At 37.6% G+C, this 25,831-nt stretch overlaps 1 protein-coding gene across 1 annotated transcript in view; it reads right to left on the reverse strand.

Moving 5' to 3' along the window:
• Nucleotides 1–360: 360 nt before the first annotated feature.
• Nucleotides 361–25,831, reverse strand: part of CHD1 (chromodomain helicase DNA binding protein 1) — a 60,134-nt gene continuing 34,663 nt past the window's right edge. Inside the window, exons 15-37 of the mRNA XM_064140712.1 lie at nucleotides 24,999–25,187; nucleotides 24,518–24,680; nucleotides 22,572–22,724; nucleotides 22,047–22,118; nucleotides 20,217–20,366; nucleotides 19,467–19,615; nucleotides 19,090–19,186; nucleotides 18,906–19,001; nucleotides 17,287–17,463; nucleotides 16,934–17,094; nucleotides 15,644–15,685; nucleotides 14,292–14,422; nucleotides 13,493–13,631; nucleotides 12,670–12,820; nucleotides 11,577–11,699; nucleotides 11,087–11,224; nucleotides 8,463–8,726; nucleotides 7,889–8,029; nucleotides 5,495–5,673; nucleotides 3,580–3,676; nucleotides 3,318–3,375; nucleotides 2,216–2,426; nucleotides 361–2,009 (exon numbers count right to left, since the gene is read on the reverse strand). Coding sequence (XP_063996782.1) covers nucleotides 1,646–2,009; nucleotides 2,216–2,426; nucleotides 3,318–3,375; nucleotides 3,580–3,676; nucleotides 5,495–5,673; nucleotides 7,889–8,029; nucleotides 8,463–8,726; nucleotides 11,087–11,224; nucleotides 11,577–11,699; nucleotides 12,670–12,820; nucleotides 13,493–13,631; nucleotides 14,292–14,422; nucleotides 15,644–15,685; nucleotides 16,934–17,094; nucleotides 17,287–17,463; nucleotides 18,906–19,001; nucleotides 19,090–19,186; nucleotides 19,467–19,615; nucleotides 20,217–20,366; nucleotides 22,047–22,118; nucleotides 22,572–22,724; nucleotides 24,518–24,680; nucleotides 24,999–25,187 — 3,445 coding nt within the window. The 3' untranslated portion in view covers nucleotides 361–1,645. The remainder of the gene's footprint in view (nucleotides 2,010–2,215; nucleotides 2,427–3,317; nucleotides 3,376–3,579; nucleotides 3,677–5,494; nucleotides 5,674–7,888; nucleotides 8,030–8,462; nucleotides 8,727–11,086; nucleotides 11,225–11,576; nucleotides 11,700–12,669; nucleotides 12,821–13,492; nucleotides 13,632–14,291; nucleotides 14,423–15,643; nucleotides 15,686–16,933; nucleotides 17,095–17,286; nucleotides 17,464–18,905; nucleotides 19,002–19,089; nucleotides 19,187–19,466; nucleotides 19,616–20,216; nucleotides 20,367–22,046; nucleotides 22,119–22,571; nucleotides 22,725–24,517; nucleotides 24,681–24,998; nucleotides 25,188–25,831) is intronic.

The following is a 25,831-nucleotide window of genomic DNA, read 5'->3' on the forward strand; positions in this document are numbered from 1 at the left end:
ATCTTTGTATATATAGTTGTGGGGGCGGGTTTTTGGGGGAAAAAAAAACCCAAAAACCTATTTTTGATAAATTCCCAACTCGGCCACGTATTAATTCCTGCTCTCCGCAACAATACTCAGATTTTGGTTCTATACTGATGCTGGCATATAAGCTATTTAAATGGGAAAATATGCTCAAAATTACAAGAGCAGAGAAATACTGGAGCAACAGACACCGTTCCAACCACACGATGCTGACATCATCTCCCTGAATTATCACACTGCACGTTAAAATTTAGCACATTGATTTGGTTTAATGATGTAATGGGTAAACCGAAAGCAACGCTGTAGAGAACGCAGCAGAAAACAAGAGCCCACAAATCCTTTTAGTTTAAATTTAATTTGTCAGATAGAAGTTATCTATGTACAATCAGTGTGCATTGTAACAATTCTGTCAATAAAGTCATTCAAATCTTCTAAAATATTAACTGGCTGCATAGCACATTTGACATTATTGCCCATGTTGAAGAGGGAACACAAACGGAGTTACAATAAATTTTGGCCGATTTGGATTCTGATGTTCAGATTACTTAACACTCCTTCAAAACCAATGCACCTGAAAAGCTTCCCAGAGCACAATTCATCTGGGTATTTCTTACCATTTCATTACAATCACATTGACAATTCATTAAGAAAATAAAGACAACTCACAAAGAAAAAACAACAAACTAATATCCCCAATATATAGCTAAAGTATCCGATAAAAAAGAGGAGCACTGAATGACATAAAGTGTTTCCTTTCCCCATTTTTTACATTCCGAGCAGTGATTCCATCAAGGGGTTTTATTAAAACATGTTAAGTACACTGATTTTCTTTTGTTTGTTTGTTTGATACTTGTCACAAGAAGGCCTGAGTTGGTGGAGGAAGGAAAAGTCAAGAAAAGCCTGAGAGGGAGAAAAGCTCATTTAGTTAATTTACAATAATTTACAGCCTTTTTTTTGTTTGTTTGTTTCTATTCTGGTTCGTGTGACTTTTTTTTTTTTTTTTAAAATTTGTTTGTTTTGTAAAAAAGGCTTTATAACTGATCACAAACAGGAGAGATCCTGGCCATTTTACAGTCATAGGTACAGAATTTAAATATTCAAGCTTGTGATGAGAAGCGGCAAGGTGGTCGCAGTGTACAATGTAAACAAGTAGCTTTGGAAAGCGAACAAAGTCCTTGAGAGAGTTCCTTCCTAAGAGACACAAAGAAAACAACCTCCTTATTCCTTCCTGAAACGCGAGCACAGGTCAGTGTTTTAAAAATGCCTTTTTGCAAACATAATTTAAAACATGTTCAGCCCGGAAAAAAGAAAATCACTTTTGACATGAAGAGTTTTGTAGTAAGATCCAGTCTGAACGGGGGCAGTGTTGAGGTCCCTGTAAAAGTAAACATCTTCCGTTTTCTTTAAAAAAAGGTGCCACAGCACGTGCAGCACAGTGCAGCATAAACTTTAAATACAAAAATATTTCTCTTCTGTTGGAATAGACCTTGCATCCCGGAAAGAAGTAACAATACTGCTACCGATAGAATATCCAGTCCATATCTTTCAAGTCATGTAAGGCAATTACTGTGTTAGTTTACTGTATATGGCTAAAAGAAGGTCCCGAAAACATCAGTCTTTGTTATGTTTTCCGGCTACTCCACGTGTGTTCAGGTGTACTTTTGTGATCCGATGAGTGTTCGAACGGAGATCTGTGTCCTAAGGGAGATCTTGAACCATAAGGAGACCTCTGATCTAAGGGTGACCTCGGGCCACTACTCGAAGCTCTGTGGTCCATTTGCCAGTCTGAGTGGTACCTGTAATCTCTAGAAGACTTGTGGTGGCTGTACTCCGAAGCCGAACGGTGGTCTGAGTGTATCCGGTGGTCTGAATGAGAACGGTGGTCTGAATGAGCTCGGCTGTCTTTCAAACTTCCCTCCAGGTTAGACCGGTGGTCTCTGCTCCTGTAGTCATCTAACTTCCTGTGTTTACTATCAGTGTAGTATCTAAAAAAACAGAAGTCATTTGTTCTCAGTCTCACTCAACACATTAACAGCCACAATTACGTAAGATCAACAGAAGTGCATTAGAGAGGTACCACTGTTGCAAGTTTGCATTATTTAGAGAAAGATGATTTGGTGCTTGATGAAAGCACTCTACAAAAACTGGAAGGGAATTCAGAACAGATACTAAAATTCCTGAAGAAACTTGCCTGCTGTCTTGCTTGTAGTGATCCCAGTCTCTGTGATCTTTTCCGTTGCTGAAAGCCGAATAGGGCCTTTTCCTAGAGTCACTTTTCTTGTAAGCATCTCCTTGATGCTTATCTTTATGATGATCGTGGTATTGTGATAAATATTTATCACAAGAGTAACTGTCCCTGCTACTGTCATCGTGGTTTGTATTCTCCTTCAATCTTTCCACATCTGTTTAATGAAGCAGAGATTAAAAAGAAGTCTCAGTCTCTTCTTCGCCTAATTCAAACAGCACTTCTCTACCTATCAGATGTAAAGCAGTATGAGAGCGACATCGTAATTTCACAGAAACAAGATCGCAATAGTTGACAGACAAATGCACTACTGTGAGTGAAATGAAAAACTTGACTATCTTAGAAGGAAGCAAACTAGAACGTAGATGTGGAGGACCCAGAAACAGAGCTTTTTAACCTCTCCCCTCAGCCTATGAAGCTAAGCGTCATCCAAACAAGCAACGAGCAGAGGCGCCTTCAGTGGAGCAGTCTTAGACAATGGCAGCACTTTCTCTCTAAGAAGGGATGGCCTCTGCACGAGTAGAGTTTTAAAGGTACATCTTACTAATGACAGACTTTCCATGGCACTACTAACATATATTATGTTGGCTTTAATTCCATGAAAATACACTTGAAGCCTAATGTGACACAGTAAAAGTTAAGTATTATGTAGAAAGGAAAATATGGAAGCACAGTGAAAGATCAGTGCTGTTTTCAGCAGTAACAGATGCTGGCACATCTAATTAACTGTAAGCGATGATCTCCAGCTATAAAGAAGCACAGAATTTTCAAGGTTTTGAATAGGCCTCTCTCCCCCTTCCCAAAACTAAACATAACCCCCCCCCCACACACACACCTATTTCCACCTTTTTTATTCCAGAGGACAGTCAATTAACTTGCTACTAAAACCAGTGAGCACCAGATTCAGTGTGCACTACGATAGGTCTAGCCAAGGCCTACTAATCAGCTTATCTCTGATACTTAGCAGTGTGGGAGTCAGATCTAGGAGACATGCAAAATGAAATAAACATGAGAACTATGATATCTAATTATACTTAAAGCTTCTTACCTGGATTTCTGATTACATGTGTATTCACGCTGCTGCCAATGTGCTGGTCGTTGTGCTGCTAAAAGAGACAGGTACAAAAACTCATTGCTAAATCTCAAAGTTCACTAAAATTTGTTAGAGAAATGAAGAGCACACTTTACTACAAACACAAATGCTACTTGTAGTGTGTTTCTGTGATCCCTGTAACCCTTTAAATCTAATAGAAGAGTTTTAGCACTTAAAATATGCATTTGTGTATTTAGAAAGGGTCTGAAAATACTACCTGAGACTCCTGGCGTTTTTTGATTGCATGTTTATAAAGCTTATGCAGCTTTCTGGCATCAAATTCTGTAAACTTTGAGACAAAAATCCACAGATTTCTGAGAAATAAGAAAAGAGAAGTTGTAATTATTCTGTACATTTGTTTATTTTGTATTACTCGACACAATACGGATTTACCTGGGATTATCTGAATGCTGCTTCAGTAAACCAGAAACACTGTAAAATCAACATCCTATTGCCTAGCTGCAGAGCAATCATTACCTATCTGTATTTCAAACATTGGAAATATTAACCCCTTTAATAATTTGGCACCTTGTAATATTTATTGTAAGTACTTCACAGGACAAAATGCATGGAAATTTATACCCAAGACAAATGTATTAGTAAAATGATTTGTTAAAGTGCTTGAAAACATAGCTATCAGTTTATGTTTTCTCAAGGTTTGCTTGAAATGTGAATATTCAGCTGCAAGTTAAAGCTTAAGGAAGTAAAACAAAAATGGTTCCAAACTTGAAATATCCTAGTGCTCAAGACACCTGTTGTACAAGTCTTATTTCATTGGAACTGAGTGAGAGATTTCTACCACAGAATCCCAAAGCCTGGTCAAAACTTTGGAATCCAGTTAAGAAAAAGAGAATGGAAGTTTCACAACAATACATCTGTGTCTAATCTATGCTCTAAATAATGACAGAATAAACTAAGTAATTTGCTGTCAAAGTGCTGCCAGCTTCTACAACCACAGATAACAGACCTAAAGCCTAAGAATTCTTTTAGTCCAGTTTACAGGTGAAATGCTTAAAAGGGGTTACAGAATGATAGTGTTCAGCAGAATCTGAAGTGTGCTCAGGAAGCAACCACCTGCTCCTTCACTGTGATTACTCAAACATTGTAATTTTGGTCTAGAGGTTTGCAAAAGCAGCAAACCAGCTAATGGTGTGCCCAGTAACACCTGTATAACTCTATTTAACCTACAGAGTTTTACTATATTTCTTATCAAAGATAGCTGAAACACAATATTGTATCAATCTACAAATAAATTGCAGATTATGAGTAACAGCTCTAGCACAAGTTTTTATGCAAATAAAAGTAACATTTACCAAAACCAAGGCAAAGATCTTTGCTTCGTAGATACGGTCACCTTAGTATTTTGAAGCAGAGCAATTAAAACAACAGAAGGGTTCCAGGCTAACACAATGTTGTCAAGAAAATGAAACACCTGAAAGAGGTTTTTGTATCCTAAAGTTCAGGATGTACTCCCACCTGTGAGTCTGAAGTTTACATGCTAATAAAATGAATTAAAAATGCATTAAGAACAATTGGGTAGAAGACATTTACAAACCAACTTTTTTTGGGTTGTTTTTTAAACTGTGACCTCATAATGACGCAAACCCTTCAGTTTTGTAATACATCTGAATATGTTATGATAGTCTTCTCAAATCATGGCTAGCATGTACTACTTGATTGAAGAAAAAAAAAAGAATAAAGAATTCTGCAATTATAAAGCATACAAAAGTACAACAAAAGTTTAGAATGACCTACTTGTAGCAGCAATTAAAACCAACCCAAAACTAACCGAACAAAATATCCCACCACCACCCAGAAAAACCAACCAACACCCCAAAACTGCCCTGAAAAACCCTCCTAAACTGTCACAGCTGAAAACTAAAAAGTCTTAAGGACACAAACGTTTTTTCTGGTAATTAGAGTCCAAGTAACCTATTGCCATTCCTTGGATTTCAGTTAAAGTGAGATGACTCCATCTACTGGACTAAATGCCTCACTGTGCAGCATGAGTAACTGAATCCATCGAACGCTGGGACCACCTACAATCATCTTTCCATAAATTCCTATTTAAAATAATAGAAAGGTAAAAGAAAGGCAGAATACTAAGAAAAAAAAGAGAGAGAATAACTTACTTTCTCCACTGTTTAATCTGTTCAGGATTTGTGTACTCCTTTAGGCATTCGGTAATGTGATCCCCAATTTTGATTAGACACTGTCTAGTATGTTCCAGCTGCTCTCGTTCAGAAAGGCCCTTCTCTGGTCGATCCAGCTGCTTCAGTGCTGCTTTGACAGGCCTCATTCTTTCTTTACACTACAAAATTGAATTAATATATTTGTTTTTTCCCCAAGAGGAAAGAAAAAAACCAAAACAAAAATTCCAAAACATGACCCACCTTTGCTGTAAGATACATATATACAAGCACAAATACATCATTGTTACCAGCCAAATAAAATGCAAGACATGTCACAGCTCTTAAAAATGTTTCACAATTTCCTTTAAAGAAAGCTGCACTTTAAAACCAGTTGGAAATTTACCCCTCTAAATATCATTGGTGTAACAAAGCAACTATCAAAGTCTTGAAGCACTAGTTTAATGCAAGGGACTTTGAGGAAAAGGAGTTATTACAGCTGGATTTTACAAGTTCACAGAATGTTAGGGGTTGGATGAGACCTCCAGAGATCATTGAGTCCAACCCCAATCATCAAGTCCAACTCCCAGGCTGGGATGGCAAAGAGACAGAGCATGATGGAACCCTTCTGGCTGAAAAAGAACCTTGGAGATCATCCACTACAAAGATCACTGTGGCCCTCGGCACCACACATCTCTGTGGCTTTTAAACATCTCCAGGTCTAGACTCCAACCATCAACCCAACACCACCATGGCCATTAAAGCATGTCCCCAAGTCCCACAGTCACATGTGATATGAAACACCTCCAGGCATGATGATGACTCCACCTCCCTGGCCAGGGATATCATATAGAATGTGGCATACTTTTTTGCACCTTGAAAGCTATACAAACTCCGTATCAAAATTAAGTATGAGAGTACTCAGTACATTTTAAACACAGATGTATGTCCCATGTGCATGCTCCAATTTTCACACTTTGTATTTTAATAGTATTCCTAAGCTAGTGTCTGCAATTTAAATCATGCTAACTGGCTTTATCTTGATTTACTATCTCATCTACAATGACACGGTAAACAGATGAAATGTATAGTCTCCTTGTACACAAAGTGCCAAATTTGTTAAGCACAAGCTAATTTCAATACAAAATGCAGTTAAATAAGCTAATCAGATTGCACCTGATGGTGGCATATTGATGAACATACATTCCAGGACCGAAAGTGTGGATGAAAAGAAAATGAAAGCTTTTCTATACATAGACCCAACCTAGAAATACTCCCTGCAAGAAGAAAGGGAAGTCTGTAGGAATGGAATCACAACTGCTGTGGAAGCTTGCAGGTACAACTAACTTAGAAAAATCTGGGAAGTTGTTCCATTGCCAGCTCATGCAATACAAAGTTGAAAAGCTGCATTACATAGTGCACTTGCCAGAGCTAAAATAGCTTTTGGAAGACAGCTTACAGAGTGCACTGCTTAAACATAAACACTATCATTAACATGTAACTGTACATGCAAATCAATTAGTTCTCTGTCACTTAGCCACAAAAGCACATCCACCTGAATCACTCAAGGCTCATTTTGGAGATCACAAGCGAGTTACTTGGAAGTTTTAGAATAAAACCATACAGGGCTGCAGTCCCTTCCACACTCAGGTGAATCTTACTTGCCTGTCACAGCCAGCACTCCCAACAGTCCTAATAAAACTGGCTGGTGAATACAAACAACTGTTGAAATATGAAGGACAAAATACCCACAAGATAGCAGCTGCTCCAAGTTACTCTTTGATATGTCATTCCAAAGTCCCCAGATGACCTAAAAATCTTTACACGAACTGTGTGTATGTACCTTTTCTCCTCTAATACAGATGATCTCAGACCAAAGTAGTGCTTAAACAGAATTCTTTTGGTGCCCAAGACATTACTGCAGCAAGGTGTTTGTGTGGGCATTAGCTGCTTCCTGTGCATACTACGAATTTAAGACTGCAGTAATCCAGATGCAAAGTGATGAAATTTAAGCTATCTTGTTATCTTACAAAGAAGACATAATGTGATAAGGTGAAGCTACAGACTCCAGCAATTGCACTGAAGTTCATTCATGCCTGCTCCCAAAGAAGCAGGTTACACAAGTTATTCCCCAGGATACAACTTCACAGTCTATATTCTAAATCTACTGAGCACACAGAGCATTGGGTAGATTCCTATTATCCTGCATAAATAAACAACAAAATAAAATTACTGGAATTAAGACCAAAATTACATCTGTAGGTTGTTGACAACAGTTGTTGATCTGAGACTTTACTACAAAGATTACCTGTGTTAACTGTGCCCAGGAACAGAATCAGGAACATCAGAAACTGTCCTCATTTAAATTATCCTATATAAACACAAAAAGAGACTTACCACACTGAAAGTTTTCTGGTCCAGTTCTTCAGATTCTTCTGATATAGGAACTGGTTCACTAGTAGCAGTAATATGAACTGGAGTATCCAACAATGGAATTTTTTTAGTTTTTTCTTTACTTTCAGATTTTATTTCATTTATCTAAAAACAAGGTATAAAAATAGTTCAGTAAACTTTACTTAGGATTTGGAATACACTATATGACATTTTGCTTAACTACAGTAGTCTCTTCAGTATAAAAATAGAACTATGCTGAGATTCAGTGACAGTACATTTTACTTTGTGGGATAGAAAAGAAGGAAAGGAATAAAAGGTATTCTTGCCCACACTTGTGCTCCCAGTTAACGCAAGATATGCATCATTAAAGATGCATTTCCCATTTCAAATGCCTGTCTTCATGGTTTCTAGTAGTTAAAAAAAAACAACCAAACAAAACCCAACCCATCAAAATCAAATGACATACAAGGCTTCAATGAAATACCAACTAGCTCCATTATACCCTTTAATCTCAAAATAATTCACATAAATCTAGTGGCCTCTTCTAGTGCTATGTAAGATAAGTAAACCTAATTACCTTCTCTTCCTTTACTTCTTTTTCTTTCTGTGTGGATTCTTTTACTTTGTTTTCTCTCTTTTCTTTAATATCTTTTTCTTTTAATTCTTTCTTATCCTCTTTTTCTTTTTTCTCCCTTTTCAAATCCCTCTTATTTTCCTTTTCTTTTGTCTCTCTTTTTTCTTCAGCTTCTTTCTTTATGCCAATATCTGTCTCAGGCTTCTCTTCATTTTCTTTTTCTGCTTTAATTTTTTTATGTGGATGTTTCACTGAAACAATCTCATCCTGCAATACGTAAGCATACATATCACATCAAACTGAGTGATATCTACACAAATTTCCTAACTATCATATTAAACCCACACTTTTTAGCTGTGTATTTTTTCCCCTTTTTGGACAAAAAAAATGATGTCTATCTAACATCTATCAAACAGAACAGAAAGAAAGATGAGAATGATTCACTTGATTCTTTGGTGTGACAAAGTACTGATTTAGCAGTGGTAGTGGGGTTCACTTAACTTAAGATAAACTTTAAATCCTTTCCCTTTTAAAGGTAGCTAGGTTCTGAAAAGCTTAAAGACGACCAGGTCTTGCACACCAGAGCTGAATGGTCAGAACACAAGGGATGAGGATATTACAAGAACTCTGCTCCACTTAAGTTTGTCAGAGTAACTTTTTACCAACCCCACATTAAACATTCACAGATGGTAACAGAGTCCAAACCATTTTCCAAAGATCTTTTTACTAGGCTTAAAAAAATCTTACTTACAGATTTCCCAGTTTAATTATTTGAAGGTGATAAAACACCACTAGATTGTTCTTCTGTAACATTTGCATATTAAAGTCTGAAATGGAAACTCAAATCTTTTCAGACACAGAAAAATACTCTGTATGCCCTGGAAAAGCATATATGGAATGCACTGTAGAAAAAATGATGATGAATGCCTAATACATAAATCCAAACAGGTAATTTAGATGAGGTATCAAGCAATCAGCCCAAGAATGACTTCAATATTTAGGTATCATGGAGACTTCCCAGGAAAAATCCAATGACTTTAGGAGTTTTCTGAATGTTCTAGCAGAAGTATATTGCTCAGAGTATGGCAGCTAAGTAGCTAAATCGAATTGTTCAGGTGATTGAAGCCTGTTTCAAGAAGTGCAACTGTTACTTTGTGTCCGGAAGTATTAAAGTTTAAAATACCTCTCACTAAATATGCAAAAAGGGGACTGGGTTGTAGGCAACTTCCCAAACCTGTAACAAGTCAGTCAGCTGACTGGCAACGTGTTCTGAGCAGAGATGAGCTACAACGCTCATTTTTTAAGTAATCTGGACACTTAAGGTGCTTCATTTTAGGATTTGGTTGCCTACACTAATTGACTGAGAACTGTGACAACACAATTTAGTCATGTGTTTCAGATTAATTATTGTATGTACAAGTATAAGCCAGTCATCTATTAAATTACATTAGTTTTGCTTTTTTTTTTCTTACAACTTTGTGTTGCACTCCTCATAATACAATTTAAAAACATACAGAAATGTTTTAGTTAAAAATGACCATTTTTAAATGGATGCATCATTTTTTTCCTAAAGATGAACTGCTTTTAGTTATGTATGTGATGAAGCCTTTTTTATTTAGAATGAGTTTATAGACTCATAGAATGGTTTAGGTTGGAAGGGACATCAAAGATCATTCAGGTCCAACCCCCTGCCATAGGCAGAGGCATCTCTCACTAGAACAGGCTGCTCAAGGCCTCATCCAACCTGGCCTTAGAAACCTCCAGGGAGGGAGGGAGCATCCAAAAGCTCCCTGGGCAACTTGTTCAGTGTCTCACAACCCTCACTGTAAAGAGCACTGTAAAGAGTTTGTAATTACAATGGTTTATAACAGTTTAAAGTGGCTAAGACAGTTCTTTAAGCTATGCAGGAAGTATTTTAGTGATACATATAAACTTGTACTGATTTATTTAAACTACTTTCAGAATCATAAAACAGCTGTGACATGAGCCTAAAATTCTTATCTCTAGTGGTTTCTCCTGCATGATGTTACAGAAATAAAAAGACAAAAGCAGGGGCCCAAAGGAACATATTCAAACTAACTGAACACAAAGAGGTTAAACAACAAAACCCAAAACATATACAGAAGCTTCCACATGCAAGTCTTGAAATATCATTCACTCTGGATGCTCATTCTAACTGAGCTTGGTGGGGCTTTTTTTCAGAGAATGATTAAAAAAAAAAATAACTGAACAATCACAAGACAGAAAGATCAGTTTTACAATTCTGTGTTACAGGAGGTTTGTATTTGTAGCAGACACAAAGCTGAATTCTTTAAAGAATGCCACATCTGAGCAAATGCTATGTGTAATGAGACCGCAACATCACTTTAATTTTATGAGGCCACAAGGTTGTTATTATTTTATAATTTGGAAAATTACTCACAATTCCTCAGTTACTGGCTTGTTATTGAACTAAAAGAGATGCAGCTTTCCATGTGCTTCTAGTTACCCTACATTAACTACACGGGCCACAAGAAAACGATGACATTCAGGTGCTTCTACATTTTATTAAGTCAAGTAGAAGGTAAAACAAATGGATACTCATAGGAAGAAGTGATAGTCATCTCTGCCATGTGAAAGATACTTACCTTATTATCCTCACCATCATCTTCATCGGATTTTTCTGAGGGCTGTGGTGAAGAATCACTTTTTATTTCTTCTTTCATTTTTGCAGCCTTTATCACCCTGTTCTTCTTAGTTCTTGCTTTCCTCCTCTTTGAATTGCCCTGAATGCAAATTGGTCTCTTTAATAATGTCAACTGACGAGCATCTCTGCACCACAGCTGCAAAACTACATTTGTTTTCGTAACTAATAGAAGATCCATTTTACTAATTGTCACTAAGGTCCGCTGCTTTTTTGGGACTGGAAACAGAGACTAAAACAACAGTAGAGTATACATATGGATAACAACAGAGTAACACAGTATGAACCTTTAATTTCTTGAGTTAGTCTCATGTAATATGATAAGCAATACAGAGTAACACTACACAAAGAAGAGCACCACTGTAAAAGGATCAGCTGACATATCCATAAAGCTTACTGTTTTATCTGACTAACGCATGACAGGTTTTACTTACTGCACCAGCAAGCCTTTGTGCTTCCTTCCTTGCAAGGTCTTTATTCAGTAACTTAATGAGGTAGTCTGCACGAGTCTGTAACTGCTTCGCCTGGGGTTTCTTATCTGGATCATCAGGTAGAATCTGAGCAGAAAACAGTAGTATTTATAAGAGCTATGAGTACCTAATATTAAGGTTGGAAGATGCTAATCTGGAGCACACAGAACAGAGAAAGATGCATAAAAGAAAGTGGAAAATAATCCACTTCAACTGCATCTAGCCAATATGCCAGTGTGCTTGAAGCAGTGGAGAGTTTCTTAAACGTTTTAATTTTTCAATCAAGTAGCCAATGCACAGTCTTGGAAATCATCTTAGTTTAAAACAAACTCAAAAAACTAGTGTCTGATTTCTGCTTCCATTCTGGTAGCTTATGCAGTAAATTCCGAGCTCCTGTACCCATCATCCACAGAATTCCTGACTGCCCATCAACCTTACAGGTGTCAAAATATGAATGGGTGGTTTCAAAACACAAAGTAATGGTAAAGCAGTAGTAGAAATCATTATTAAACATATTTGGACACAATCCTGACTGCTAAAATCCCCAAACTGTAGCCTGTCACAGTCACAAAGCATCCTTCACCCTAGTCTTTCTGTCAATACCTGTTGCTCACTATTGCACTGATTTTATTATGTCTATTCTCATGTTGTGATTTAAAGACATGAGAAAATATGAGAAAGAGAATATGAAGAAGCTGAGGATTAAGTGAGGATGGGGAACCCCGTAAAATCTCTAGAAAAACCTCTCACAAAAAACGTTGAGAACACAAAATGGACAAACATCTGAAACAGAGAAGGGAAATACTGAGAAGAAAAATTAAAACATGTCAGAGGTCCAACTACACAGAAATTTGGCAACGTAACTGGCTGCAATAAAGCATCTTCCAACCACATACATGACACTTAAAACCTAGTAATGTACCACAAGTACTAAGAAGTACAAGTGACATATGATGTCTCCACAGTTTCAGTTATCATAAAACAGCTCTTTTCAGTAACTGTTTATAGCAGTTTATTGCCTAAACAAGAAGTCCTTGAAAAAATGTAAAGGACATACCTTCTGTGTCAAACTGAGATCAGGATCCATTTTTATCATTTCCCAGCTGCCATAACCATATTCATAGATGCCTATTAATAGATTGGAATCATCTTCCTTACCCCAGTCTATATCAAAATGAGCAGCCTTGGTGTGGCATGGGATGACGTATCTAGCAGAAATACAAGAGAGATTTTACCTCTGAAGCTTATTAGCAAGGAGGAAGGGAACATACTAGAAGTGATGCAACTAGATTTATTCTCTCTGCTAAGTAGTTGGTCTATCAGGACATAATTCAAATATTACAATTGTATTTTCTTAATATTTCTACAAAATATTTAGTGAAATCAGCACTGCAATGTGTTTTAAAGGTGATCCAGCCTAAAATATAAACATATGTACCTACCTGTGGTGATGAGTTGTCCACTGTCCAAAGTAATTGCTAACCAAGTGGATAGTTTAAGGATTATGATACAGAAAGTGGAAAGCAAGAAAGTTCAGAGTAGGAACAATCCCTGCTAAGCTTTTGATAGTGGCATTTTTCTCAAGCAGACATGACACATACAGCAGCTGCTCAGCAAGTGTGAGCTCCAGCCCTGATTATTATTAGTAACTGAACACAGTCCCCAATGAATACAGCTGAGAAGATACAGCTGGTACTGACTTTTAAGGCAAGGGAAAAAAGAATGAAGAACAGATGTGCAGCAAGCTACTGCTGCCAGTTCTTACTGGGAATAATACTATCACAGTGTGCTTTGCGTCGATGTGGTTGAAAAGTATCCAATAAAATTCGGTTTGTTTTTTTTTAACGCATTACTACCTCCTTTAAAAAAAAAATCAGTACCGTTTTCTTTCTTCTGGATCTGAAGGAATAGATTTGTGCAATGGTGCCAGCTCCTCTTCGTGAGAGATGACCAGTTTTGCATTCACTTGCACTCCTGAGATTCGGAATGTCGGGCCTTTAACTTTCCCAAGTCTACCTCCTTGAAACGAACGACAAAGCTATTACAATACTTACATTTGTGAATGAAAAAAGTGAAACCCCCAAAATAATGGATGCAAAAGCAGCAAGGTTTCACTTATACCAAATGACTTTTTTTTAAAAAAACTGTCTGAAGCTCCAGAATCAAGAAGTCTTCCAGATAATCACAGGCTCACAGGATGGTTAGGGTTTGGAAGGGACCCAAGGAGATGGAGTCCAACCCCCCTTCCAGAGCAGGACAATACTACCTAACACAGATCACAGAGGAGCACATCCAGACAGGCTTTGAAAGTCTCCAGAGAAGGAGACCACACAACTTCTCCAGCGCTCTGTGACCCTTAGAGTAAAGAAGTTCCCCTTTATGTTGAGCTGGAACCTCTTTTGCTGCAATTTACACCCATTGCTCCTTATCCTATCAAAGGGAGCAAACTATGTTTAAGTTTCACTATAAAGCAAAAATATACTGCATTCCTCAATGACGATTCACACATAGAAAGCACAAACTCCCCAGATATTTGCTTACTTACTACAACCCTTTTTAAAATCATTCAGCATGCCAACATTTTTGTTCATACCTCCCCCACCAATGTTAAGTACATTTTGTTATGATCACTGTACAAGAATTCAGAGTTCTTGAAATTTTGATTGCTTTGAGCCCTACCTGCTCTTTCTTGTCCAGATGAATTGTCCTTTAAAGCTTTAATGCATCCATTATGTACAAGCTCTCCCAAACGCCTTAGATCTGTCTCTGATTTATCAACTAGCTCAGCATCTCTAGCTACAGCATCAAGCCTGTAATAAAACAGATAAACGTTTTTTTTAACTCTGAAATGTCAGTAACTTTGAACAAATATTTCAGGTTGAAAATAAAGAAATTATCAAAATAGTTATCAGTCACCTGAACTTACTATGCTGTATGCAATTTCAATCCAAGAGGGAAAACAAAACAAAAAACTCCAGTGATTTGGGTATCAGAGGGCAATACAAGGATGGCAGAGGACCCTAACCCTAAAGAGTATGGGGAGTTAAATGACTAAATTACTGCACCTATCTTTGGAAAGAGCTGAAATCATTATATATAGTATGTTCATATAAACTATAAATATTTTTAAATGTAAGTAAGGATGGGAAGCATTCTTAAAAATAGTGAAAAAGTGAAAGAAAGCTTAAAAATAAGAACAGAGGACAAGAAAAAACTTTGACAGTCAGCGTACAAACTGATAAGCTTCCAACAAGCTATCAAACAAAGTAGCTGAGTGATTATCCCCAATGAGGATTAGACAAGACAGGAAGTGAAGTATAAAGACAGAGCCTAAGTAGTCATGCAAACTGGAAGGTTTGCACACATACTGTACATGAAAAAAGGAAAGACACAAAACTAAAGTCATGTTATATTAAATGTGATGACTAGGTTATTTTTCTCTTTAAGGTCTTTTGGTGTGTTGTTCTGATGTTACAAAAACAAGGTTCCAGGTCATTCTGCCCCTGTACTCTGCACTGGTTAGACCACACCTTGAGGACTGTGTTCAGTTCTGGGCCCCCCAGTTTAGGAAGGACACTGAGATGCTTGAGCATGTCCAGAGAAGGGCGACAAGGCTGGTGAGAGGCCTTGAGCACAAGCCCTACGAGGAGAGGCTGAGGGAGCTGGGATTGGTTAGCCTGGAGAAGAGGAGGCTCAGGGGTGACCTTATTGCTGTCTACAACTACCTGAGGGGTGGTTGTGGCCAGGGGGAGGTTGCTCTCTTCTCTCAGGTGGCCAGCACCAGAATGAGAGGACACAGCCTCAGGCTGCGCCAGGGGAAATTTCGGCTGGAGGTGAGGAGAAAGTTCTTCACTGAGAGAGTCATTGGACACTGGAATGGGCTGCCCGGGGAGGTGGTGGAGTCGCCGTCCCTGGGGCAGTTCAAGGCCATGGTCTAGCCTTGGGCTCTGTGGTAAAGGGTTGGACTTGATGATCTGTGAGGTCTCTTCCAACCTTGGTGATACTGTGATACAAATAACAATAGAGTTTACCTTTCAAGAGGGCCACCAAATTTCTTGTAACTCTTGATAAACCTAGTAAGAGAAAATAATGTTGCCATATGAATGTGTGCTAAACTTATTATATTGGTTACAATTATTCCTCTTATTATAATGTATATTGGTAACAGGTGAAAAAAACCCAAAACCAAACCAAAAAACAGCACAGAGTAGGGCAGCTTAGTATATGGAGATAACCCAAACAACATCAAGAGTTTTCTTGGTCTAAGAACTGATGTAAATAAAGCAATAGAAGTTCATTTATTTTAGAAATTGCTGTATTCACACTTGGTAAGACAGAAGATTCAGCAGCTGGATATGCCCAATCACAAAAATCTAAAGTGGATTTACAATAAGTAGTGATTTCAGAAATTATGTTATGCTTTATATAGTAAAAGGAACAATTTGTAGCAGGTGAAGATTTTGAGAAGACATGAGAAAATACTCTCTGTAGGAATGTCTAAGTGATGAAAAGAAACTGGAGATAAAGTAGGATAGAAAGGAAAAAAAGAAAACAAAGTAAGACCATTAAAACAGCAAGAAATAGAATTTCCTTAATCAAGGCATCAAAACGCTAGTGCAAGCACAAAAATAACCTTGAAAAAGGCAACAATTTGTGTTGAAATTGAAAGACAAAAGGGGATCTTTAAAGTTATTTCTCTAACCAAAAATAAACTGAAAGCTTTACAGCATTTTAGAGAAACTTAAGTACTTAAATTTCAGAAGCAAAGCATTTTAGCAATCCAAAAAGGTAAAACAATTCCTCTTCCTTTTAAAAAGAAAATAGCAACAAATGTTGATGGGACCTGCTGCACAAGATCCAAATATCGCTTTTTATTTTTTAGTTTAAAAAAAAAGAGAAAGATGTAACATTAATTCAGTATCAGGAAGTTTAAAAAGAAAACAGAATCCACTCAAAGTTTTGGTAGTAGTCACTCAAAAAAATATTTACATCTTCTTTCACCATGAAAGTCTTCAGATAAAATGGTGCATGCTTGCTTGTTAAAAGGAAAAGCTCAGCTGTTGTACAAACTGCTAATTGGTGTCCTCATGGGTTGCAAGAATTAACACATTTAAAACAATCAGGGATATTTTTCAGAACTAGTTTTACCCCTCATTAGAATGGATTCAGACTGCTGCTGTGACAGTTGACTATGTCATCAACACAAAGTATGCAAGGTCAAACACTGAACGCCTAGAACAAAAACCAATTTGAAGGCGTTTTAAAGAGTAATTAAAAATGGCACTGTGCCTTTAGATAGGCATGCCCACTCTGCACCTTACCGCCTGATCTCTGCATCACTAAATCCTTTAATGTTCTCTCGAGGAATAGTCCGTGGTCGGCCACGCTTTTTTGGCCGTTTCCTTTCTGAGATGGAATCGCTGTCTGATCCAGAGTATCTTCTGCTCCTACTGCGCCTCCCTTCGCTTCCATTAAAGCTGATCTGGAATTTCAGAGTAAGTAATTCAAAGCTAAGTGATTAACAACCATAATTAAAGAGTTTTACCTAGCTTTTCAAAAATGCGTCCAGAAAACCAACAACCAACCAAATTAAAGAAACCCCACAACCACCTCAGGCAAGCAAACTAAACCAAGAGCAATACAGAAGCACAAGTCAGTCAGAACCAAGAAAAACCTGTTTTGCACAGTTTCTCATCCTTGGGAGCATGTATATTTCTTCGAGTTCTTTTTGTCTTTCCTCCTCTTCTATTCTTTGCCGCTGGACTTCTGGAATTATTTCTTCCCAATTCCTTGAATTCCTTTCTGGTTCCAACTCAATATCATCCTCATCCATATTGGAGAAGTTGGCCACCTTGTGTAACAGAATGTATGTGTTTTTATCAAGCCAACAAATAGATTTATTTGACAAAGACTGAGCATCTAATATTTTAGGAAAACGAAGTTGAGTATTTTTTAATGCATTTATCACAGAATCACAGAATGTCATGGCCTGGAGGCACCTCCAAAGCTCATCCAGTCCAACCTCTCTGGCAGAAGAGGATCAACTACACCAGATCACACAGGAATGCATCCAAGGCGGGTTCTGAATATCTCCAGAGAGGGAGACCCCACAACCCCTCTCAGCAGCCTGTTCCAGTCTTCTGTCACCTTCAGGAGAAAAAATTCCTCCTCATGTTTACGTGAAACTTCCTATGCCTCAGCTTCCACCCACTGCCCCTTGTCCTGTCACTGGGCATTACTGAGTAGAGCCTGGCTCCATCCCCCTGGCACTCACCCTTTACACATTGATAAACATTGATGAGGTCACCTCTCAGTCTCCTCGTCTCCAAGCAGCACAGCCCCAGCTCTCAGTCTCTCCTTGTAACAGAGAGGTTCCATTCCCTTAATCATTTTTGTGGCTCTGCACTGGACTCTCTCAAGCAGTTCTATGTCCCTTCTGAACTGGGAGGTCCAGAAGTGGACACAGTGCTCCAGATGCAGCCTCACCAGGGCAGAGTAGTTAGATATATATGCAGTTGCTTTTTATTATGCAAAAAACTTATACACACAAAATGCTCCATGAAAAGTCTCCAAATGAAGTATTTTGATTAATTTATGAGACTCCATGCAACTTAGGCTAAGAAGAGAAAATAGGGGAATCTCTTTCTTCTTTTAGAAGTTGACTAAAACAGATGCATAACGGAAACACTTCCCTTATAACTGCATGATTGTTAACTTCCCTCAACATAAGGCTAACAAAATTTGAATGCCTGAATTAACTGCTAAGTATAGTAATACAAAACTAAGTAAACATCATTGCAATGTGAAACTCAAAATATGTTGCACATCAAGTACCAGCAGGGTAATCATCTGCTAAGCTAAACAAATACCTCACACTCTACTTTTTTTTTTTGCATCAAGATGGTATGTTTAACACGTAACACTTAAAATATCAGGCATCCAAATTAACTTCAGGGCTAAAACCTATTTCTAGAAACCATCAGGCAAAGAAATGCAAACCTTTTTGCATTCCACACCACCACAGCTGCTTATTAAAGGTGGCAAATAAAACATGAAACTCCCCTGAATTGTACTTATTAACACATTACAAAATGTATAATACACTTTTAAACGTTTATACTAATGGTAGGTAACCTGCACAGGTGAAAAGTTGTTTTACTAGAAAGGTATACAGAGTTGATTTACTGAGTCATTCATTTCTTAAGAATGAAAAGATGGATTGGGGCACAAAAGAAAAATACTGTGTTTAAAGGAGAGAGCAGTTATAGTAGGAAGGAGGGAAAAGAGTAATACCTTGAATTGTGAAAGCAATTCATCTCCAACAGTTAATGGTCCTGGCTCATTTTCTCGAGTTTCAGCCCTCTTCAAGATTTCATCTATATCCATTTCCTGAAGAAAGAATTGTTTCACTTTACAGTAAGATAATTCATACAGAGTTTCGGGTGTTTTACCTATATATCTAGTCTAAAAACACTACCTGAGGCTCCTGTTCTTCCCCTTCAGGTTCTTTAAAAAGTTCCTCTGCACCAAACTTCAAAATTGCTGACAATTCCTCCTTATTAAACGGCGTTGAGCTGCAATAAAGGATGGTTTCAAGAAAACATCTTTGTAACCGTGATCTTAATAAGCTGAAAAGGTTCTCAGTGATCATGAGCCAATCAAGTTTTATTTTTACTAATGAATAAAAACTATGTATTTCAGACATATATTTAATATGCAAAATAAAAATGTAAAAGAGAAAGTATTCTTCACAACTTTACTTATTTCATTAAGCAACTGAAATAAAGTATGTGTTTACTTCATAGTCAAATACACCCAAGAGTAAAACGGTATGCAAAATAAATACAACTATACCTTGAAGGAGTAGAGCCTGTATGTAGTACAGTTTTCCCTGTAGTGTCCATTCTCTGAATTACTAAGTGATCTAACACCATCTTTTTCTTGGCTCTTTCAAGAATATCTTCTTCTACTGATCCTTTTGTGACCAGACGATAAATATTAACCTGTATTTCAAAAAATAAGCAACAAGAAGGAGAAATCTCAGTTTTCACTATGTATCTTCTGAATTTATTGGAAGAAACTTAAGGAAGAGAGATGTGCCTGAATCAGTTCTTTTCTGAAATTACATGATCATCACAGAATCATAGAATCAACCAGGTTGGAAGAGACCTCCAAGATCATCCAGTCCAACCTAGCACCCAGCCCTGGCCAATCAACTAGACTATGGCACTAAGTGCCTCATCCAGGCTTTTTCTGCACACCTCCAGGGACGGCAACTCCACCATCTCCCTGGGCAGTCCATTCCAACGACACATCACTTTCTCTGTGAAGGACTTCCTCCTAACATCCAGCCTATACAAACATCAGACAGACAAGATCACAACTCTTCTCCTGCTGCCATCCATATATCACAACTGCCAATATTCTCTCTCCATACTGGGAGATTTAAAAAACCCAGACGGTTAAATGAATTATTACTAATTCTTTTGGACATATATAGCAGTTCCTCTCAAAAGCATATGAAGATTGAACAGCGCAGACAGAGTGGGTAGCTGCTACAGGGAACTCTTCCTCAAGTCTGAAGTTAAGAATGAACACACATACCTGCTTCTTCTGTCCAATCCTATGCGCTCTAGCCTGTGCTTGCAGATCATTCTGTGGATTCCAGTCAGAATCAAATATAACTACAGTGTCGGCAGATGCCAAGTTGATACCTAATCCTCCAGCTCTGGTAGACAGTAAGAAGCAGAAGTCCTGAAATAATACAATAAGAAATAGTTTTGTATACAGCCACTATGACATTTACTTACGTGGTACGTGATTTTGAAACCTGAGCCACAGACTACTGGGTCTTTAACTGTTCTGCTGTTAACGCTTCATTCCGTTTAAAACTGTGGTGGATACAGTCCTGCCATCTGAAGACCACATGAAAACTGATGCAATCCTTCCCTGCCCACACATCCTTTCTGAGATCAGGAATCAAGCTAGGGCAACTCATATACACATTGCAAAAGACAGCAGACCAGAACACTAAGTCTCCTTGCTGTGTGGTGACCTTCATTTCCTAGGCTTGCACTGCCCTCCTGATAGCCATGTACATCTGTGTTTGGCTCTTGACAGCCTAGTACCTCTGTACTTCGGTTGCAGGCAGTAGGAGGGCAATATCAAACTTCAAGGGTCTGCATAACTGTCAAAAAATATCTGAAGTGGGCCAGAGCAGACAAATATTTAATGAAAGACAAATTATCTTGGACTCTATAGTGATCTCAAAGTGAGACCATCTGAGTTTTCCTGGGTCACAACATGCTGTGTCCAGCATTTTCCCTGATCTGGGATGCCTCTCTGGTACAAAATGCACAAAGAGGCTGGAAAAAATCTCAAGACTCAATTATCACCTCTCGAGAATGCTGAATCACTTTGAGCTTTTGCACTGAACTGAAGTAGGAAATTACTCTTTTAGCCTCTCTTTCATCTGCTTCTCAACTAAATAAGCTACCAATCTTCCAACTGGGAAGAGAAAGAATCTACAGATACCTAAATATTCACAACTTGCTCACAAAGAATGGATAGAAATCAATTCTTTAGTATTACTCCAGCACAAGGAAGTGTGGCAAGGATACTTGATTACAGACTGTTCACAGAATCACAAGGTGTCAGGGGCTGGAAGGGTCTTTCAAAGCTCATCCAGTCCAACCCCCCTGCAGAGCAGGAACTCCTATACCAGATCACACAGGAATGTGTCCAGGTGGGTTCTGAATATCTTCAGAGAGGTAGACTCCAGAACCTGCCCTGCACAATCTGTTCCAGTCCTCTGTTACCCCCACAGGCTAAAAATTCTTCCTCATGTATACATGAAACTTCCTACGTCTCAACTTCTACCCATTGCTCCTTGTCCTGTCATTGGGCATCACCTGCCTCCATCCTCCTGGCACTCATCCTTTACATATTTATAAACATGCATGAGGTCACTCCTTAGTCTCCTCCTCTCCAAGCTGAAGAGGCCCAGCTCCCCAGTCTCTCGTCATAAAGAGATGTTCCATATGCTTCATTATCTTTGTGGCTCTGTGCTGGACTCCCTCAAGGAGTTCTATGTCATCCTTGAAATGAGCGGCTCAGAACTGGTTTTTAATGCAAAGCCATATAGAAGTTAGTTCTGCCTACTGCCAAAGATGTTTCAGATACTTACTGCTTGTCTAAAATTCAATGCTTTTGTAAACAGTTAAGTTCTACTAAGCAACAAAGCTTAGGTTATACTTCTGCAGCAAAGTAAATTAAAATTACCTTGATAGAGCTTTAGGAAAAAATAATTACCTACACAACTGATAAAGTACTACTGATATATTCTTACTTTTCTCAGCCTTAATTTTCTGTGCAATACTTTTTTGTATTTAAGGGTTGGAGGGGGAAGACTCCTTGGAGAAAAGAATACCATACCTCTGATCCTTCTGCATTAAAATGATCCAGTGCTTGTTTCCTCAATTCCCCTTTTATTGATCCATCAAGTCTCTAAAAAGATCAAATACTGCAGTTGAAAAAAAAACAATCTTATACTGTATTTAAAGAGCAACTTGATTTCTCAACTGTCAAAACTGTTAGGTGAAGAAAAAAATTTGTGTTTCCTTTCACAATAGCTTTTAACATATTTAAATTGTCAATAGTCAAGAAAAAAAAACACATTTTCTTGAACACTTTGCTTAAGCAAAGGTCTATGTAAAGATTACTTAGTCACGAAATAGTTGAGGTTGGAAGGAACCTCTGGAGGTCATCCAGTCTAACCCCCTCTCCTCAGGTGAGCATAGCTAAAGCAGAAGTCATGTCCAGGTAACTTCTGAACATCAGACAGGACGGAAGTTCATCAACCCCTGGAAAACTTGTTCCAATACTCTTTTCAGACAAAAGAAAAGGTTATTCTTATATTCAAGATCAAAGCCTCTTGGCTACCATTATCATAATTCTTACCTGAAAAGGAAACTGGCGATACTTCAGATACTCTGCCAGGATGTCAAGCATCCTCACCATCTGGGAGAATATCAGAACTCTGTTGCCACGTTCTCGCAGACGAATCAGTAGCTTGTCAAGAAGGATTAGTTTCCCGCTGCTACGTATTAAATGCTACAAAACCCAAGAAACATATATTACAAAGTAAGTTTACACACTGCAGAGGGCTAGACAACCACTTAAGTTTTGAGGTTTGCTTTTCCTTCTATTGATGTAGGAATTAAGAAAAGAAGACCAAGAATTCTAAAAGTTTCGAAAGTGCATACAAGATGGTCCCTTTGAACTAAGAATAAAATCCAACCCATCAAATCCACATAAGTGGAAGACAACACTGCTGTATGAATATACTAGTATGCATTAACTGAATGTGAAAGGTCGCTCCAGTTTTAGTTAAGTTGATCCTACTTGAAATCAAAAGGTTTACTAGTTTTAATAACTGACATATTTTTAAAGGAAATGCGTTGTTCGGGTCCCTCTCAAAGCCACATCTGAACATCTCAACAAAACATGAAAAAAAAGAGCATAAACATTTATTCAGCTGTGATGCAGACCCAAGTTCTTTTCTGTCAAATTAAAAAAAAAAAAAGGTAACCAAGAAAATACAAGAAAAACACCCAAAAATCATCTTTAGGAACGTTTATATTGGTATAAAGTGCATCAATAACAGTCTTCTTATTTATATGAAAACTGTTGAGAAGCATAGCAACAGGCATTAGTTCATTAGTTAAAAAAACCCCAACCACTGTTGGGTATAGTAATGTTACATATAGTGATTTTATAAAAATGTCTGAATATTAGTACACTGAAGCACAAGTTATGGGCTTAAAAGCAGGCCAGCAAAAGTGCAAGATCAAAGTGCCCCTGAAAGAAACGTGGTTTGTAAAACAAGATGCCTCCAGTCTAAACTAATTATCTTATGGCCTTCACAGCCTATCACCATCTGGTGCCCGTTTTCTCACTTAGACGCTATTAACTGTCTGCTTAGAATTAAGTTGATAAATGCTCTGAAGGACTAAGATAATATAGCTTTGCTAAAGAAAAAGGTTTTGTGCCTTGCTAGAAGATAGGAAATATGTAGTTAATGTATTCTAATAAGTAGTGTGTAATCCTAATGTAGTTCTAATGGAGGTGTGTATAACTAATCAGAATTTAACATGATTTTGTAATCCTATTATGTAGCCTTTTGATAGAAAGTATATAAAATCATGCTTGGGTGTAACAAACTGGAACTTGCTTATGTTAAGCCTTCTCCCCGTCTCTTATTACCCCTTTGCCTATGGTAAGCAGCCTATGACAAACCACAACAACAAAATAACAACAAACCACCTTTGGTGGTGGTGGTGGTAATTGTTTTCATTTGTTACAACCATAATAACAAGATCAGACTGAGCTTTGGATGCTTATTACTTTAATTTTCTGTCTCTTTCATTGTTGGTAGACATATGAAGAACAGCTATTTGATTACAAAAAAAGGCTTAATAATCATCCTACAGATCACTTTCTGTAATCACATAAAGTGCAGGTTTATCACTACCAGTAATATACATTTCCACTCATATTACATTTACCTACTTTATTTTACTTGGGTTTAAAATAGGTCTCAACTTTGTATTTGACTATTTCAAATGATTTATTTTTATTTTGACTGTAATTAGAACCAGGAATATCTTGTTTAGTGAATTATCTGTCAGTTACTCAGTTCCAACTAGGAAACAAAAATCCATTCCCTAAAATCCAAGATGTTCATTTTACAAAGAACCTGATCCCTCTTAATACAAGATGCTCATTTCCCAAAGAACCTGTTTTCTCTTAATACACTTCATTAATAAACTAATATGACATTAAGAAATTGTGTGAATATTACAGATGTAAAGCAGACTAGTTTTTCTATCAAAAGGTGACATTACCTGTAAGGCCTCTTGTTTATTATAGAATTCGTTATCATCTGGCGGTTTGATGAGGTAGCAATGGTTGCAACACTTCTTGAGTTCCATCATGATGTTCAAAAAGCCTGAGGTACTGCCTTTTGAACCTTTACTGAGGGCTTTATAATTCCTGGTTAAAATCCACCTATGATATAAGTTGTATAATATAAGTAATTTTGAACTGTATGTGGAAGCAACACAGTTGAAGCTCTCAAAATATATGTAAGTTTAAAAAAAGGAGAAGAAAAATGCAGGTCCCTAAGTAATGCATAAACATGCTAAAGAAAAGAAGCTACACGAATAGACATAAGGCTAGTGACATTCTTGAGCTCTTGCTTCATAGAATTCCCCTGGTGGGAAACACTAGAAGCCTTAAGTTCAAATTGCATGACAAAGCCTGTTATACTTCAGCATGCATGTAGACATAGCATCAACTCAGCACAACTTAGAGGAGTGTTGTTACTTGTAATACTGCTTCTGCAATGCACTCATTTCCATCCGCAGAATTTGCTCGACTTTAGCAGGTAAAGACTTTTCTACGTCTTTTTTTACTCTTCTCAGGAGAAATGGTTCAAGTTCTTTGTGAAGACTGGCGTAACCATACTCTCTCCCTTTGCCATGCTCTTCCTCAAAATCCTCCCAAGAGGAAAACCTTCAACATAGGAGAAAGAGCACAAAGTAGTAGTGCACTGTCAATGACATGAGAAAGCAAAATTCCAGGAAGGCAACAAACACAGAACATGTATAAATACATAAGTATACACACATCTGGATTTCTTTCTCAATTCATGCTGTTCAATTTACCTAATTTCTGAACTTCCATCTCAAGATATTCTAAATACTTTCCCTATATACATAAGAAATTATTTTCCCCCAAAACATTTACAGAATGAAACCAATTGAATTTTAACTTCCCCAGTGGAAAACTCAATGTTTTTCTTTTCCTGTAAGGAAAAAGAATGGTTTTAGAAATTCCGTTATTATACCTACCAAGAGCACAATGAAAAGACAGCTGCATAGCTGAAGGGTGTGCAAGAAAACCACACATACATAATGTGTGTTTTGCAACTTGCATAGTCTAGCCAAAGTGTAACTAGCCTCTGCACTAAGAGAACAGACAGTGATCAAATGAATAATGGGTACTTAACCACCATGCAAGCTCCTGAAGAAATTAACATAATCCATACCTCAAACTAAATCCAGGTATGGATCTTGGTATTTATAACATGTGCAACAGGAATGTGCTCCTACACATGAGCTCCATATCATCATATGTATAAACAAAATAAAGTCAGT

The sequence above is a fragment of the Pogoniulus pusillus genome, chromosome Z (genome assembly GCF_015220805.1).
Source record: "Pogoniulus pusillus isolate bPogPus1 chromosome Z, bPogPus1.pri, whole genome shotgun sequence".
Taxonomy (NCBI): Eukaryota; Metazoa; Chordata; class Aves; order Piciformes; family Lybiidae; genus Pogoniulus; species Pogoniulus pusillus.